At 30.1% G+C, this 18,140-nt stretch overlaps 1 protein-coding gene across 1 annotated transcript in view; it reads right to left on the bottom strand.

Moving 5' to 3' along the window:
* Nucleotides 1-10,985: 10,985 nt before the first annotated feature.
* LOC108907963 (sex peptide receptor-like) overlaps nucleotides 10,986-18,140 on the bottom strand; it is a 93,818-nt gene continuing 86,663 nt past the window's right edge. Inside the window, exon 2 of the mRNA XM_018711848.1 lies at nucleotides 10,986-11,388. Coding sequence (XP_018567364.1) covers nucleotides 11,207-11,388 — 182 coding nt within the window. The 3' untranslated portion in view covers nucleotides 10,986-11,206. The remainder of the gene's footprint in view (nucleotides 11,389-18,140) is intronic.

Here is an 18,140-nt window from a genome sequence, read left to right as displayed (position 1 = left end):
TAAAAGTTGCATTTGTTAACCGATTTTGTCCTTTTTTTTTAAAGTAGAACACCAAAATCAAAAACTATTTTTGAACAAAACGTGATTCTATAATATGATTGTAAAAACATATGAAACGCTATTTTAAAAAGATGCTTCCAATAACAGACCAAAACCTAAAATTTTTTTCAATGAACAGTTTAGGCGCTTATTTCAAAAACTGCGAATATGGTTACTTAAAATAATTTGTTAGTCTATTTCGCAAAATAAGAAAAATTCGAAAAGCTGGTTTCTTTGTTTCCGATATTGAAAATATTATTTTTGCCAATAAAATTTTCTTCTCCGAATCCTTAATATTAATTAATATTTCTAGTTGTCCTTTGCTTTCTATTGACAATCTTTTTTGTTACATGCTTCAAATAACTTTGTATCGGTGGAAATCTATTTAATAAGGTCAGCGTATTAAATAAAGTTGATATTCAACAAAACAAGAAACAAACTAAAGCCAAAAAGAAGCTTATACTCTTTTATTTCTATAGAACATAAAACTCCTTATATGCATCCTACGTAACATGCCTACAGTACGCTCACAAGGAATTTGTTGGATTGGATAAAAAAAATACTTAAAATTGTTTTCAGATTTATTTACAACTTTCTGTAACATTTATTTTATTTACTTGAAATCCATAGTTGCCTTATTTGGACCAAAGACCCCTAATAAAGCCAATTTAATAGTTTTATCATATTGTCTTCTATTAAAATCCATTATCAATCAATCAAAAAGTAAATTTTAATTTCGAATACCCGTTGACAAAAGATTTAATATTTTTTTTACTAAAATGAGTCTTTTTTTATGAACAAACAGTAACTACTAGAGACTTAAAGTTTAGTATGGCTTAACTGCCTGTATTTCAATACAATGGTTCTTGTGATTCGTCATCTATATGTATATAAAGGTACCTATATTTAAGTATCTTGTTGACATAGAGATTTCATTTCACATTTCTTCAAGAAACAGGAATAGATCAATAAATGTAATATGTAAGTCAGGGATTCCTATCAAGGAAAATACTTTAAAGATCCTTATTTTTTTTAGTAGGAGAAAGCGTGGGGTTTGAAAGTGATCAAAGTGGTTGTAGGAAGCATTAATTTTGAGAAGTGGCCCAAAAAAAGCAAACAGAAACATGTTTTTTGGTAATTTTCTAAATTTTATTTAGGATTTTGATATTTCGAAGATCTACACCCATAGAATGGGTGGTACTCAACTAAATATGATATATCGATTAAACTCAACTCAACTCTACTACTACTACTACTACTCAACTAAATATGATATATCGATTAAAATTTTCATGCAGGTTTTTTCCATGGAAAATATGACTTTACCTAATTTTTTTTCTGAAAAATCGAGTTTACTTTTGGAACTCTTTAGCAGTGTTTCCTTTTTAGTATCAAATTGCCGAAAATACACCACAGAAACAATATCATAAGGTACCTGAGAGGTGCAAGCTTCCTTGAATGAAAGTTACTCGAACCGTAAATAATTTAGGACATGCCGTCGCCTCCGAGAATAAATCATATTATCTTGACTATATTAAAGTCAAATTTCATTGAAAATACTAAACACCATATTTGTTAGCACGCTGTCGGTATAAACATTTACCAAGTTATTTTATTCTCGATATTTCTAATCGATTTGCCTGGCCAGGATATAAATAAAGTCAGACAGGGAAACATTTTATGGAAGCCATGCATCTTACTTATGTTTGTTGTAATTTATAAAAGAAGCCGTTAGTGAAAAAAGGAATATAAAAAACGCGATACAGCCCGGTGAGAAATTTGTTTGTCTTTCTTAGAAATGTACACCATTTGGAAAGCAAGTACCTAACTGAAAAAGTAAAAGTAATTTGGAACGCATTTCCTGGAAGTTAAAAGGAAGAAATATTACATGCCAGATTCAGATTATGTACTCAAATTTATAGTATAAATAAAAAATAAGTAATTGAAAAATTATACATAATGTGCTCCTATTATACATAAACGAATGTATTCTTAATTGAAAGTAATATTTTTTTCTTTGTATTAAAGAAATTCAAATTAAATAATGAATATAATCTTATTTTGTAGTTATCTACTATAGTTTAAATATAGGTATAATGTTTATTGACAGTGAGCCTACTTAAATTTTAGTTTACATAAATATATCAACTCATATATACCTTACCCTTCAAATATATGACTTTATAACAAATGAAAGGTTTTCTTCCGGATCAAAATTATTTTTCCGCCGTCTTCACCATAAAATGCAATTTTACGAACTCATTTCCAGATAAGAAATGTCATTTTTTACATGTAGAATGCATTTTTTGACCCAGGTTGAATAACTATTTTTTACTTTAACACAGGCGTATTTCTATAGGAAGCATTCATTAAATAATCTCAAATTAAATTAGTACAAACAACGTAATTAAATATGATTTCCTTTTGCCATTAATATGAATGGTAAGATAATATAAAATGTACCTACCTTATATAAAAAACTTTTAGCTTTAGTGAACTAAACGCTCAGTATTAATAAAATGAATAAAGGCAAAACGCCTCCGATAATTTTATTATTAATATCGTTGAAATACCAATGGAAGCGCTCGTAGCACGAAATAAACTTTATCTTGTCCAGCTCGTGGGAAATATAAATTTCCATAATAAAAAAAATAAAATTTCTCTTTAACACTTGTTTCATAAAAAAACTACCACTTCGCAGCTGCTATTCATTTTAGACACACTTCTCTTTAGTGAAAAAATTGCTCTCGGTTATTTTTAATAAATATAAAGTAAAATTTTTCGCAGTCATATTTTGACATAATAGAAAGGAACAACTATTATCTACAATTAATTAAAAAATACATAATACCTATTGTATATTTTTTTAAATTAAATTTTTGCAATAATTATTTTTATGGTAATTCTATTGAGTACCTAGTATTGACCAAAGCAGTTTTAGTCAAATTCCTGCGTCTGAAATAGAGTGTAATTCTTTGCCATGAAATAAAACTTCAAATAGAATTATTATATTTGAATTACACATTCGTCACAGACATCAAAACGAACACAAATTGATAATCTGCAGGTTTATAAGCTACATACGTTAATGGAAGAATATTAAAAAAATTAAGCAATAGAGCAATTCGAGAGAGAGAGAGTATATATTTTGCATTTTATTAGAGGTAGTAGCGACCACAGCTCCAAAAAATTGCGAAATGTATATGTGTTACGCCAAAGAAAATTGACAATTTTTAAGTTGAACTTTCAGAATAATTATTCAAAAAATATTGAAATTTCAAATCAATAAAATCTCTTTATTTTAACATAATAAACTTACGAAAGAATTTTGAGGGAAAAATGAACATACAATATATATATTTTCATCATTTGCGATGAATTGAGTAAAACTAACGCGAGTAATAAACTTGATAGATGACTAGGAAGTATGCTAGTCATTTTTCTTCGATAGTGTGTAAGTCATGTCCCAAAACACAAAACGGAAATGCACCAGCACCATTACGAAATTTCCACCAATGCCTCAGTGGCAAACAGCTTAAATTTTCAGAGATAAGGGGTGGTAAAGACGAGCTTCTACTTAATTACCGATAGCAATCGAGAGTCTGCTGGTGATATCCTTACACCTATCAGGATTGTGTCGGTTTACTAGACTTTTTAAGAAAAGTGAAGATATCAAAGATGAGGGGAAATGCACAAAAGTTGTCTTAGTAACTATGTTTTGAGCTGATATTTTAATAACGTCATGTTTATTTACCGGACGATAAGGTCTTTTAATAATAGGTATTGATTAAATGAGACTCGGAAAAAAAATTGCGTTAGAAGCTCCTTTCCGTCGACAAAATATTTATTTAAACGAGGGAATTGTACTTATGGTCAGTTCAAGGTATATAACTGTTCCTGTATTTCGTGTACATGTACATTATGATGTGGTTCCACATAATGTTTAATTTCTCTCAAAGTACACCTAACTGCAGATATATTCAGCAATTATACAATAAATTTACATCTTTATATACATATAAATTAATAATTGTTTACACTTCACTTGGAGTAGATACGGAATAATAAATTGGTTAGTGAATTGATTCAATTTCATTGTTTACCCAGGTACTATTTGTTCGGAATACCAGTTGATTGATTACCGCAAAGGAGACGTTCTACTTACGAAGAGTAAAAAAGGAATACAACTATTTTTTAATGAGTTCCTATAGCAGTCAAGTTATGACTTATTCCTTATACACTGAAAGATAACTAAAAAGTATTAACATTTAGCGACATCTTAATAATTACTATTTCTGGAATAAAGTGAAAACTTTCTATAAAGCGTATTAAAGCTTCTTCATACTAGAACGCTAGATTGTTAAATTCAACTTTAATTAATATTTGCAAACGGTGCCTTGTAAACTATAAACACAAGTGCAATTTAAATCAGCCTGTGCTTGCTGAAAAGAATCGTTTTCGTAGTTCAATAAATTAATTTATATTTCATTCAGCACTGTCGGTTCTAAAGTGCGGAAATGTTAATAAATACGGGAAAAGCTAGAAAGAAAAAAGAATTAAGGCAATTCCTGAACGGGGAAAATATAGCGTTAAATATGAAACACGAAACCGATATTTTAGAAAGGGTCCTAAAAATACTTTGCACGCAGCGAATAAAAATGAGGATTGTAAAAAATATCTGCTGTTATTGGATATCTGACTGTTCAGATGGTTAAAGGATGTAGCAAGAGTATCAACATCATCATTAAGTGTGTTTTTTAAATTAAAAGGAAATAGGTAAGAAACTGATTACTTCTTTTTTGCTTATAGCTTGCGATCCGAAATTTATTACTAGACATCGGAGACTTTGTGGCAACAATTAAATAAATTAGCAGTATAGAATGATAAATAATAAATTTTAGAGGATAAAGTAATAAATAATTTTTTTACAGAATAAAAAATTGGAACGATTCAGTACCAAAGGCTCTTGATACAAAGATAAATTTGTAGACAGCGCAATCTCAATAATTACCTACTGAAAAGCATATTACTACAAAGCATGAATAAGAGGCCGCCAATATTTGCGTAAAATGTTAAAATATCTGCTGAAATACTAACGCCATATCTCGACATTATCCATAACTACCTTTATCTGCCCTAAACTGACCCTAAAATTTATAATTCTGATAAATCTTCATTAATTTCGTGATAGGATTTATAGGTAATGTTATTATGATGCGCCTATTTTAACAGTCTCCCTTCACAAATTAACCAAGAGGCAACGTCCTATATCAAAATAAAGGGAAAATTGCTTTATCAATAAATTGAGCTGGATGGACAGGATATTTGCTATTCAAATTTTTATGTATTCAGATACAAAATACAAAAGAGACACAATGTGCGGAAATATCAATTAAAATGCTGCTACTGGTGAATTAAACCTTAATTAAGAATTATTATTCCACGTTGATTATATGATAGCCATCTGCTCGCTTTTGTAATTGTGGCGATACAGAATTTTTGGCAGATGTATGTAAACCTTATGATTTTGTTTACATTACAATAACATTGTATTAAAAAAAAAGATGATAGAACTAACACTATATAACTACATCGTGATGTCTATTCAATAAGACTCATGCAGGATACAACCAAAATGCTTGACAAAGGTGCAACGATTAATTATATTTTACAAGGTGAAGAATATTCTTATAATTTTATGAATTATGTTTGAATATTTGTATCGCGTAAGTCTTCATAATAAGAAATAACGGTGTACTTTTCGATACAAAGTTATTATGTCCATCGACACAAAACCAACTTGGATATTTCAAACTAATCAAAATAATTGGTTGTTACTGAAAAATTACATTTTGTTATTTATTTCGGAAATATTATTGCAATGTTTTTTATGTTCTATAATAACGATTAGTCCATTTTGAAGTACCTTGGAAAAAGCTATGAAAGAATGTATGAGGCATGTACACAATTTTAGGATTACCAGAAACTAACGCTGACACGTCTCTTACATCCTGACGTTGCAAATTAAAATGATCCACATGTCTGTAGAAACTCTTTACTTGCCATTAAAAACTTGAGTAAAATTTGTTACACCTGTATAAATTTAATAACTATTGAGCCTTGTGGCTACGTATTTTTTTATTTTGTCAAGTTGTGTTTAAAAGTGAGTACGGATTTACCTCATAGTTTTTACACTCAAACAATTTTTGTATACAGGTTTTGAATATGGGTCATTCTGTAAAAAAAATCCCGGGGTATCTAAAGGTATTAAAATATACAAAATAAATAAAATTAACCCACTTTATTGCATCCAGCTCGCACCTTAATGTTTAAAATTACACCCCTGCGTTGTTTTATGCCTGTTTTTTGGGTATTTCATTATAATTTGGAATTTATTCATCCAGACTTACGTTGATGAAAAATTATTCTCCTTTAAAGAACATCGAAAATTATGCAAATATATTCTAAAATCGGAAATTTACGTCAGTTCTCTAACGGGTTTCAATAAAATTTGATGAGAATTATTGAGGCCAACTGATTTAGTTCAACAGATTTTAGGTAAATATATTTAGTAATGCTGAAGAGTGAGTGGATTTCCTTTAATTTTTTATTGTTGATTCATTAAGACAATGCCTTTAATTCAAAATGGTTGTTTCCAAAGATTCGCCAATTGCAAACTTAAAACATATTATTTAACTCGCAAATTGCATATAATCCAACTACAAGTAGAATTCAGTTTGCCATTGCCATTGTCGTTGAAATAAGGATTTTTTCATCTCCCTTTGAATACCACCTTTTCTTAACGGAAAACAATTGAAATTTATAGTTTTTCATAAATACCTATAATTTACTTAATTGTGTATACTTACCTGACGTATCTTTTATTAAACTAGACCGTATCCAAATTTTCCTGCTGTTTAAATTGGATTTCCCCTTATCTCTTTTAGCGGAGTTCATGCGATTACACTCGCTTCTCTAATAACAGCTACCTTTGCTAAATCTATACGAAAGGATTTCGAAGCGGAAATTTGAACTAATTATAACATTCTGAAGCCTTTTTGAGGTGATTCTTATTCATTTAGATTAAAATTAATTATCTTTGGTGAGCAGCAGATTAATAGGTACTACGATCGCAATCGATGTCATTAAATGAAACTGAGTCAAGAAGTCATTCAGAGTGAAATGTAAAATATTCGTTGGCGGTTTAAGAAGTCAAATTATTAAAAGGTGTCTTTTATTTAGACTTATATTGGACTTATAATTAGGTATACTTAGTTTCTACGTTTATCTAACTATCAAAGTTTTCATAAAATTTAAAAATATTTTATTTACTTATTTTTCTGAAATTTTATTTAAGTAGTAATAATAGTAGTAATAATTTTTTAAAATAACTGATTAAAATATGTAACACTGTAAGATTTAACTAAAAATATTTTTAAAATATCTTCTATAATATCATATTTCAATATGATCTAAGATTTAGAAGCACAAGAATTTGAAAGCATCTTATTGGAACATAGCTGTGATTATTGTTTAAATATTTAAACAGTTAAAATTTTATTATTACGTCTAGCTCTCTAATGAAAATATTTTACCGAATTCAAAGCTAACTAGTCGCACTTCATTCAAAACTCTGGATTCGACTGCATTATTCAGAATTTCTCCTCCATGTAATTGACAAAGGAGATAATTCCGTTTTGTTCCAGACATATCTCCTGAATCCGAAGTATTCTCAACTGATTGGAATTCAGTGAAAATTTATACCGGCTATATTACTCACACCGTCTTTGTTTCACCCACATTCCATTTCCATTTTATATTCTCCTTTAATAGTAAGTAACCTCTTTTTCTCTTAAAACACGAAAATTGCGCAGAAAAGATATTATTACATATTGAGTCGTAGAATTATATATTGCAGGTACCTTCGTAGGCACCTACAATTTTCTTAACATAAAAAAAAAATTAAATACGACTACAAGTCTGATTTCAACAAGATTTAGATATATTTGTTTAGATGTACGTAATAACGAAAACTTTTCATCATATGTTTCGCAATTAATATGAAGAAAATAGTTTAATTGACTTAGTTACTTTGCGTATAATTTTCTATTAGAACATTTTTAAAAAATATCTAAGGTATACGTCTGCACGCGATAAATACTAATTAAATATCAGCAATCGAATTAACTGACAGAAAAGTTTTATTTCTTTTCATACCTAACCATTTCACTAGCAATCAATTTTCTTAATTAGTAGTCCAATAGTCCAATAAATAACAGTTTTTCTTCAGTTGCTGTTTGCTTTAAATGTAATTCTATTTGAAATTTTCATTTACTTTACTATCAAAATTTGTTTTCGAAGAAAAACACTTTTATTAGGTGTACTCGTATGTTGTTTCCGTGCAAACTGATGGAAATGTTTTTTTATGCATTGGAGTGATGTTTACGTATTTATGTAGAATACAAAGTGTTTCAGACAAACAAGTTAAAATTATTACCAGTAAGCGGAACTATATGAATCCTGCTGTGTAGCAAACTTTGTCCTTTTTTTTAATTAGTCCAAATTGAAATAAAATGCAAACTGTAAAATAAGTTAAAATGATTAGTAAAAATATTGGACATTTAGATGTTACTTTGGTGCATGTATTTTTCTACCAAGGAGCAAAATCTTTCGAAAGAGATCTTAAGTAAATATCTATTAGTCGGTTATGGTTGACATTTATGACAATGTGGTGTATATAATCCTAACATCAGTAGCATCAGTTTATTTTAAAATGTGTTGTAGTTCCATCTAATTACAGTGTTGTTATTTTTAATTCCTAAAATATTGACTGAAATGGATGAAACGAACATAAATTATAGGTGTGGTTATTCTCCCTGAAAGAACAAATCATGAAACGTAAATCAGAATAAGTTTTTATTTTATCTTTCCCAATCGGTAAATTGTCATTGGAAATCCAACGTTTACCTGAATAAATTAAGATTTAGGGAATCAACCGTATCGTAGTAGATAGATGTTCATTTGTCACCTGTCATTTTGGGGATGATTTGTGGTACACTGAAGCAAATTATACATAGGTATGATATCTCTGAGATTGACAACACAAGTTTCAGGAATTTCTGAATAGGTAAACTGAAACAGTAAAAAAAATTAATTGTTAGCAAAAAATCCCGTATACAAAGGTTTGACAATGCTTAGTGAGAAGGGTACGGTGTAATAAATAAAAATAAGGAAACTAATACGAATACTAGTAAAGTTCTTTCTCTGCGGGATAGGGATTTGCTTTTTTATTGGTTTCCAAATTGAAAGGAATTTTAAATTCGACAAGAGCTCCATTCTTCGTATTATAATATTAACTGTATTATTATTTAATTGGTGTAATGTATCAGAAAAATTTTCAATGCAACCTTTGATTTCCAAGTCTCTTTAATGTACTACATCAAAAATTATTTTCTCGAAAACTGTACTAATTATCATCTTGAATAAAATTGTTTATTTACGGGGAGAACAGGTCACAATGAAATAATTTGTTGTACAAAATTTTATTATGATCGTTTTGGGATTATTTTTCCCATCTTCAGATAAAACAATAATAACCATGGATTATAATATTTTTTCTTATGTAAAAATTAAAGTCTAAAATTTTCTAAAATATCTAGTTAAGACAATACAAAACATTTTAAAACTTACAATCGGTCATCAATTATTGTTTAACATCCATTCATATTAACCATATCATGTAAAACAATTAAATAACTACATTTTCTTATTTTTTCTTATTGTTAAAACAATATATAGAAATTAATAGCGTCAGAAAACGAATTGAAATGTGAAAATTATCTGTCAAAACCAAGCCAAGTCAAGGTAAGGAATGTTCAAAAGAAATAGTAACGGTTTTTTATCAGTAATTATATAGACGATGTACATGTAGTTAAACTTGCATCTAATTTTAAAATTAATGGAAAAATGTAAAACTGCAATAATTATATTACTTAATTAAGTCAAAATAAATACGTGACAATCCATCAATGTCACTTATTAATTGAATATTCATTTCTTTTCTTTTGTATCATTAACACAATGTACCTTTTATAATAATTACTTTCGTTATTTTGATATTATCAAAGTTAAAACTATGGTTATTTTCAATGGCAATAATTTGTATTCTAATAAATTCACAAAATTGTCAAGAGTCTAATATAATAGTCATTTTTTCCTAAAATATTTGAAATATAATTTGATAGAAATCTTGACAAATTATTAATTAGCAGAAATATTACTAATAATTGGTCTAAGTCTAATTCTCTTTATGCAATTTAGGTAATTTAATTTTGGTAGGTAGAATCGTAATAAATATTTTTTTATAAAAAATTATTTAATTGTGGCCTGTTCTCCCAGTAAATTAATTCAAGAAATTATATGGCCAGGAAAAAAAAAGCTGATTATCATCATGAAAATAAAAAATAAATAAAAATTATTTATATTCAGTAATATTTTGGGCGGCATATCTTCACCACCTGTAATTACTTCTTTTTTCTCGGGTCATTTTCTTTTTTTTTTTTTCAGCACCCAATTATCTGTCTGCATTTTGAAGCAACCTATTTACTGTTACTGTAAACAGTTTTTTCCATTAAATACTTATTTTTGCAATATAAACACAGCAGTGAAAAAAATATGTTTGCATCCAAACAGAGCTTGTACAAAAAAATTAAATTGAGGGTTTACGAAAGCGAACGCTGCTATGAGCAAAAGTTGTTCAGACAAATAAATAAAATAAATTGAAGCAAATACACATAGGCAGTTCCTTCCAGTGCCAATTTTCGTACATTTAAAAGGTTAGCTTTGACTAAAAACGGATTGAATCAGATTCTATTACGTTTAAGTTTGTACTTTTTTAATCCAAGCCAGCTTTATTGATCAACAGTTTTTTCTCACAACATCTCCAGAATTTTTTCAAATCATTAATTAATGTTCACAACAAGATTTTTATTACAAATACATTAAGAACAAAGCGTTCCCACCACACAAATATGCGGGGCTCACACGCATATTGTGCCGCGCTTTCATTTCCTAATCGACATTACATTAATAGTACATTAACATTTTTACCCTGTTAAAATTAATTGCAATTCATGTATCGTACACAAACGTAACGCATTTCAAGGAATCAGATCTCCACGAGAGTATTGACAGTCTGGAGGGAGATCCACTGGTTCTTCATCTTCTTGAAACACGGTATGTATGGGAAAAAGTTTGCTTTAAACACTTCTCGGAATTTTTGGGACATGATGCAGTATAATATGAAGTTGATAGCCGAATTCGTTAGGGTGAAAATGTCCAGAAGGTCACCTGAAAACAAAAAATGACGTTAATGAACTGAAAAAGTCGTTTTTGTCGCACAATTATTTGTGCCCACAGCCAAAGTAAATTCTTTATCCCACAATTCAACGCCAATAATAGAAAATATACGGTGAGTTCTGGATATACTGTTTTTTTAAGTATTTGATATCCAAAGTATTGCCATTTAAATACAAAAAATATTGACTGGAAGTTTTAAATCACAAAAATTATTTCGTCGTAGCATTACAATTATTTATATATTTCAAAATATAGCACATGCACTGAAAGAAATGCGTTTTATTCTTTATTAGAATTCTATATACAATTATAAGACCATTGTATATTATATGACAGTTAAACAGGTGAATATTGGATATAAAACGCGTATTGCTAGCACAGTTGTATAGTGAATATAAACCTTATTCTTTATTAAATTATCGTATAACTAATATACAACGTTTTTTATACCCTACGAAGTAATAGCAATAACTGTCATTAAAGTGTTCCATATCGTTATTGGAACATCTAGTGCTGGTTATAAGTTTTATAATAATAAATGTATTAAACTGTTGTATACTCTGTATGAGTTAAAAACATAATATGTCATTAAGTTTTCAGAAATTTTATTGGATAACTGTAATTACAAGCTAAGGTTCTAATGTAAACATACATAAAACATACTTTTAAGCATTAAAAATGATGACAAATCGCTCCCAAAACTGTCCAGTTTATTTTCTTAGCAACGATGCACCCGTATTTTCTTGTATTACATGAGAATTTGCACTATAACTCTTCCACCTTAAGAATGAAGCATCCCCAGAAAGGTTGAGCTTCTTTCCATATAATTTTATTTCCTCTGGTTGATTGACTTTATACCCATGCTCTTCTTTGTCACCGTTAACCTTCTGTTCCTCCATCTTATGTAAAACTTAACATCAGCGATTTCTAATAGGACCTACAAAATAATAATTTTTAAGATTTAGACAAGATTTACATTTGAAAAAACAAAACAATTACAAGCCATAAAACAGTTAGATACTTACATAATAATTTTCCATTTCACACAACGCGATATGATCATGTATCCCACAAAACATGTGCATATACTGTCCATTTTCATCAAACTAGACGTGTGTAAGTCGATGCACAGCGGACTGTCGGAAATTTTACGATTGTTGTATTTTCTCTTCTTGAGTAAAGATAATAAAGACGTTGTGGTTTTGTGTGTTTATTTTGACAATGATTGAACATGTATGGACAATAAAAGTGGACTGTATAAGATAGTTGAGTACCGTTCTGCTTCATGCATAGCATGCTACTGAAATCTTAGAAGGGATGAGCTCGTGCGGCGAACCCTAAATCAGCGGCTGGAATAGCCAGGTTTCTTATTGAGTCGGCGCACTTCGCTCTCGGGTCTGACATATGATTATTATTACAAGACTATGAATATAACTTAACAACGATCATAACCGATTATGCACCGAGAGGTGACGATCACTTAACCATTATAAGATGCGTTTTACACGTTAAAAACGGAAACATATTCAGTATAAGAACGAATAATTCTGTTAATACAATTGTTATATACAAATTCGGATACTGGTCTTTATACAACAAATCTTCCCTACTATACAACTGGAATATAAAGTCTATAACACCTAATAATGTATAAGTAATTCATTATAACCTTTATTTCATAGATGCATAAGGTGTATTAAGCACCTTTCAGTTAAACTGATTGAATAATGAGTATGGAGATTATTGCTTTTTTTTAATAAAAGTTGTATATTGGTTATAAAAGTTTTAATATGCGCTATACACATTATTCTAGATAAACAGTTTAATAAGTCCATTTCTTTCAGTGTGCTTCCTTGGTACGTAAGCAAATACATTATGTATTATGTATTAAGTAATGGGTGTTTTTGGAGGATTAAGAAGAGATGAGTTGGTAAAGCTCTCGATAGATGACATATATGATAAAGCAATCGTTGTTGTAGTAAAAATTGACGATACAAAAACTGGAGTACCAAAATCTTCTACTATTGTGGAAGAAAATGAAATGCACGCTCTCCAATTGTATCGACAGTATATATCTTTGCAACTAAAAGAAATTAAAGAACGACGTTTTTTCTGATATATCAGAATGGTCGATGTACTACGCAACCAATAGGCAAAAATACTTTCGGTAGCATACCGTCCAGGATTGCGAAATATCTCGGCTACGCAGATGCTAAAATGTAATTGAGAAAAAAAAAACACCTTTCAATTTATCCGACCTATAATTATGGGAAACTTATTTTTTATTTTAAGCAGTTCTATCATCAGGTAAAATTTAACATGTGAATTCGTGACACTCTGTATACATTTCTGTTGATTAGATGGTTAGAAAGAATTACTTGGCTAGATTGTCTCATATTCTATAACCTTAACAGTATTTTATGTTTAATTAAATTTGTCCTCTTTGTTTAACTTATTCATTACCCTGCTAATAAAAGAAAGCTTAATTAATTAAACAAACTTGGCCTAGACGCTACAAAGTACACCTCAAATATTTCTTCGACAAATTTAAATAAAGAATCGTCTTCTTTAAGTATTGTGAGTTCTGCTGTTCTCAATTTTCTAGCAATCTACGTTGCTTTCCCTTAAATTTATTACACAAAATTTTTCTAAAATATAGTGAAGTAGTTTTCTGTAACTCCTTTATATTCATCTACAAGTAAAATATAGGTTATGAGAAGCTGTAGTATAATCTCTCTCTATCTCTCTACTAGGATTCAACAAGCGAAAATTATATGCCTTTAATGAATGTGTAAAGTTTGTAAAAGTGGTTGGTTAAGTTGAAGTAAAATGAGAAAACTTGTATTTTTAAATGAAATATTAAAGAAATTCATTACAAAATTTAGGTTAGCTGGCAGAAAAGTCACATAAATAAAAATATGAAGAAAATAATTTTAATTTTATATCTCTCTTTGTTTCAGTTTTCCACATCTAAAAAAATTTAATGTAACATTAAATTTATATAACTTACAAAATTTTTAATTTGAAAATTCCTGGAAAAGTGTCGTTCTGTGTCAGAGAAAATGTCCTTAGGGTACCGATGTGGTAAATACATCTCACAGAGTTGAGATTCTTTCCATAATAAAATAGCTCAATTTCTTAAATTAGAAAATCCTGAAAAATATACAGGACACTGGTTTTGTCATACATTTGTGACATTCCTTGCAAATGCTGTAATGTTCCTCTTTGTCTTAACTAAATTAGTAAGATGGAAGTCCGGTAAGATCCCAACAAACTATTAATAACTCTGATATAATAACGCTTTCTCTGGATTACTGTATAAACAAGGATTTGCCGTACAGTTAGAAATAAAATATATTTTCTATCACCTTGATTTTTATAACTTTATAAATTAAAGCAATACAGAGAACCACAACATTAAAATATCTAACAGCTGCCGAGATTGCCTCGTTCTTAATTTAAAATATTGCTGTATCTAAGGAAACTGTCCACTCTAAAAGAAAGAATACAATGACAGATTTGATTGAGCTTTTTAGGATCCTATAAAGCACGCCAGATTCACTATCACCACCAATTCATAACGTAAAATATATATGCAATATCGAATAAATAACAATTTGTCATGAAACGTGGCGCTAAGTACGTATAGTACAAAAATTTTTTTGACGCAAACGTCGTTGGAAGATATTTAGAACTTAAGGAAACCGATAACAAATGGGCGATTTCGTAAAGAGAAGTTTATATAACTAAGCCTGTGTAAATTTTACGACCCCAGTTATTTGAACTTACTATAAGACGATTAACCTATATAACTTCAGTTATATTCTCCCTAACTAGATAGAAGTATTTAATATAAACTTTTGCATGTTCCTTCTTATACAGGTACTGGGTGGTTCACTATAACCGTCCCCATAATTTCTTCGTGTTTCTTCTAGAAGAACATGTAGACAAAAAATTTTAGAAGACTTTAATCTTTTTAATACTTATACAGGCTGTTACAAATTCGCTTCTTACTACAGGGATCTCGAAAGCGTTAAGAGATACGAAGTAGCAATGGGGGTAAAGTTGCATAACCAGGGGACTAACATTATGTCCCTAAAAAATCAAGGCTAACATGATTCTTCTTCTTCTTCTTCATCTAGTGGTTGGTCCTTTAAAAGTCCCATAGCACTGCGGCCTAATTAGGCCTATTGTGCGTCCCACTACTAGTCCTATTCAGCAAGTAGATTTGTCCTTTTTACAAAGTCCAAAAGCTTCCTTGCTGACACTTCTCTCAGCTCCTTGGGTTCCAAATAGGGTCTCCCAAGGAGCGCCATTCTGCTACGTGCAAATCCCGGGCACTCGCCCAGGATATGCAGAGAAGTTTCATCCGCCGATTCACATCCTCGGCAGACCGGACTGTCTACAAGCTTTAGTCTATGTAGATGTTTCCTAAAGTGACAGTGTCCCGTTATGAGTCCTGTCACTCTCCTGAGCCGGATTCTATTCAAGCTCAGTAACTCATTCGCTCTTCCATTCGAAGGATACTCCATAAGCTCCTTGGAATGGCTATGTCCTGGCCTTGAAGTCCAGTATTTCCTATGTTCTGTCTCTGTCCATTTGCCCAGAGCCCGCCTGACCACACTGGGAGATGTGCCACAGAAGGGCTCCGGGCCAATGAACACTGTCTCGGATCCCTTCCTCGCAAGTTCATCCGCTTTCTCATTTCCACAAATGCCTTTGTGCCCTGGCACCCAACACAGTCTGACTGTATTGTTGGTGGCCAGTTCAGTCAGCACCTGTAAACAGTCCCACACCAGTTTTGAGGCTAACATGATTAGTTTTCGAAATATTTTTAAAAAATCGAAATTTTGGAAATCCATTTTGTTTTTAGGTGATATTGAAATAAGAACACTATCTCATGGCAACTTTTTGCACTCTATCGAATGGCATAATCAATTTTTATATGTAACGTTTCGTCTCTCCAGGATCATCATCAACTTCATTTTTTAAATACGACGGTTAACGGCGTTTCAGAAAACTCGATAAAAATAGATTTATTGGGCGATTACGCCTAATGGCGTTCATGGCTAAAACCAAAATTTGACAGGACATTGCTAGTATAATGGCAAACAACGCTTTACGACCAAATAATCTCACCGCCGTTTCAGAGGTTGCAAACTCGATACTAAAAACAAAATTTGGTGATTTAAAAGCTTCTTTTAGTTTTTACCTCAATTGCAAATTGACATCAAGCCTTTGGGTCTTAGCTTAGGAAAGGGCAGCATTCTTGTATATTAGAAACATTCAAAAATTTTCTTAAAAGATTTAACTAACAATTTTTGTCGAAAAATAATGAAGAAAATAAGACTCCACCCAGTAACTACAGATCTTATAATTATTTTCATGCAAATTCTTGTTGAAACTAAAACATTCCTCTCAATTTAATTAAAACTGTATTTAGATTACATTTAACAACCCCAAAGTGTTTATAACATCCTACCCTCTTTGTAAATTGTATTCTAAGTTTTTAAAACAAACCGAGTCAGATAAGGTGCTTGAGATAACTGTGAAGATATGATTTTAGCAAAGGATTTAATTTTCTTCCGGTTTCTATTCGAGACACTATATTTGAAACTTTTTAAGTACTAGCTTTATTCAAGTAAAATAAGGATCTAAAGCGTGAATTTAAACTCGGGGGTTGTTTATGCATTTAAAGCAAAAAAGTTTATGCAATTATACTCTACAAAACAATTTTTTGCAATATCTCAAAAACGGTGATTTATAGTCGAAGAACAATAAACCATATCTCAAGAGCAACTTCCTCAGATAAAAATAACACAATTTTTTTTAATTCTAATATATTTTAGTGTAGTTTTGGTACAACAACTTTTTTGAGGTAGCCAATAATGAACGAAGATTTACATTTTGTCTAGAAACTATAGATCGCTAAGTACGAGTATACTTACCAGAAAGTTTTTTTTGTTTTTTATTAGTAGAGAAGAACAAAAAATAAAACACTGTATTCTTACCCTTTGATATAAAAAATTAGTCTATTTTCATCTTCGGCTCTTTCAAAAAACCTTCTATAGCTAATTTTGTTGCAACAGCTTGAAAAGTAGCAAAGTTGTCTTATAAAAATGAAACAAATGAAATTTTTTGTAGGCCTATAACTTTTTACGAATGCAAATTTGTACGATTGATCTTAGTCGATTTATTTACATCCTGTAAAGTTTCTGGTAAAATCGAATGATATTTTGCAGCCACTGAATTTAAAAAAAAATTGCATTTGACAATAATTTGTCTTAAAATTACTACATTTAAAAAAAGAGAAAATTGGATTGATATTCGGTAAGCATGAAAAATATTTCAAACATCCATCCAAGGAAATATGTCATTGCCATATTGTGCGGTATTTTGTCCAGGAAATTTATCAGCCCTTTAGAGTGACATTAAAGGGACAATCAGCTCGGTCACGTATAAAATTGCGCTTTACTATTCTAGTATATTGATTTCTCAGGACATACGACGAATACGACGTTCTACCATCACCTCGTCTTTCACAGTTGGCTTGTGCTATCATTTCTAATTGGATATCTTGGATAACTGATATTTTCTTTATCCATGGAAGTCGTGTTATATTTATGGAATGATCTTTGAGGAGGAAAACATTCAGGAAAGGTCAATGCTCTGAGAAAACTGGTTTCTCGCAAGACGAGATTTTTTACTAATATATTAATAATAATTTTCCTTTAGCTTACAAT

The sequence above is a fragment of the Anoplophora glabripennis genome, unplaced genomic scaffold (assembly GCF_000390285.2).
Source record: "Anoplophora glabripennis isolate ALB-LARVAE unplaced genomic scaffold, Agla_2.0 scaffold78, whole genome shotgun sequence".
Classification (NCBI taxonomy): Eukaryota; Metazoa; Arthropoda; class Insecta; order Coleoptera; family Cerambycidae; genus Anoplophora; species Anoplophora glabripennis.
The sequence above is the reverse complement of the archived record's forward strand: the minus strand, read 5'-3'. Positions and strand labels throughout refer to the sequence as shown.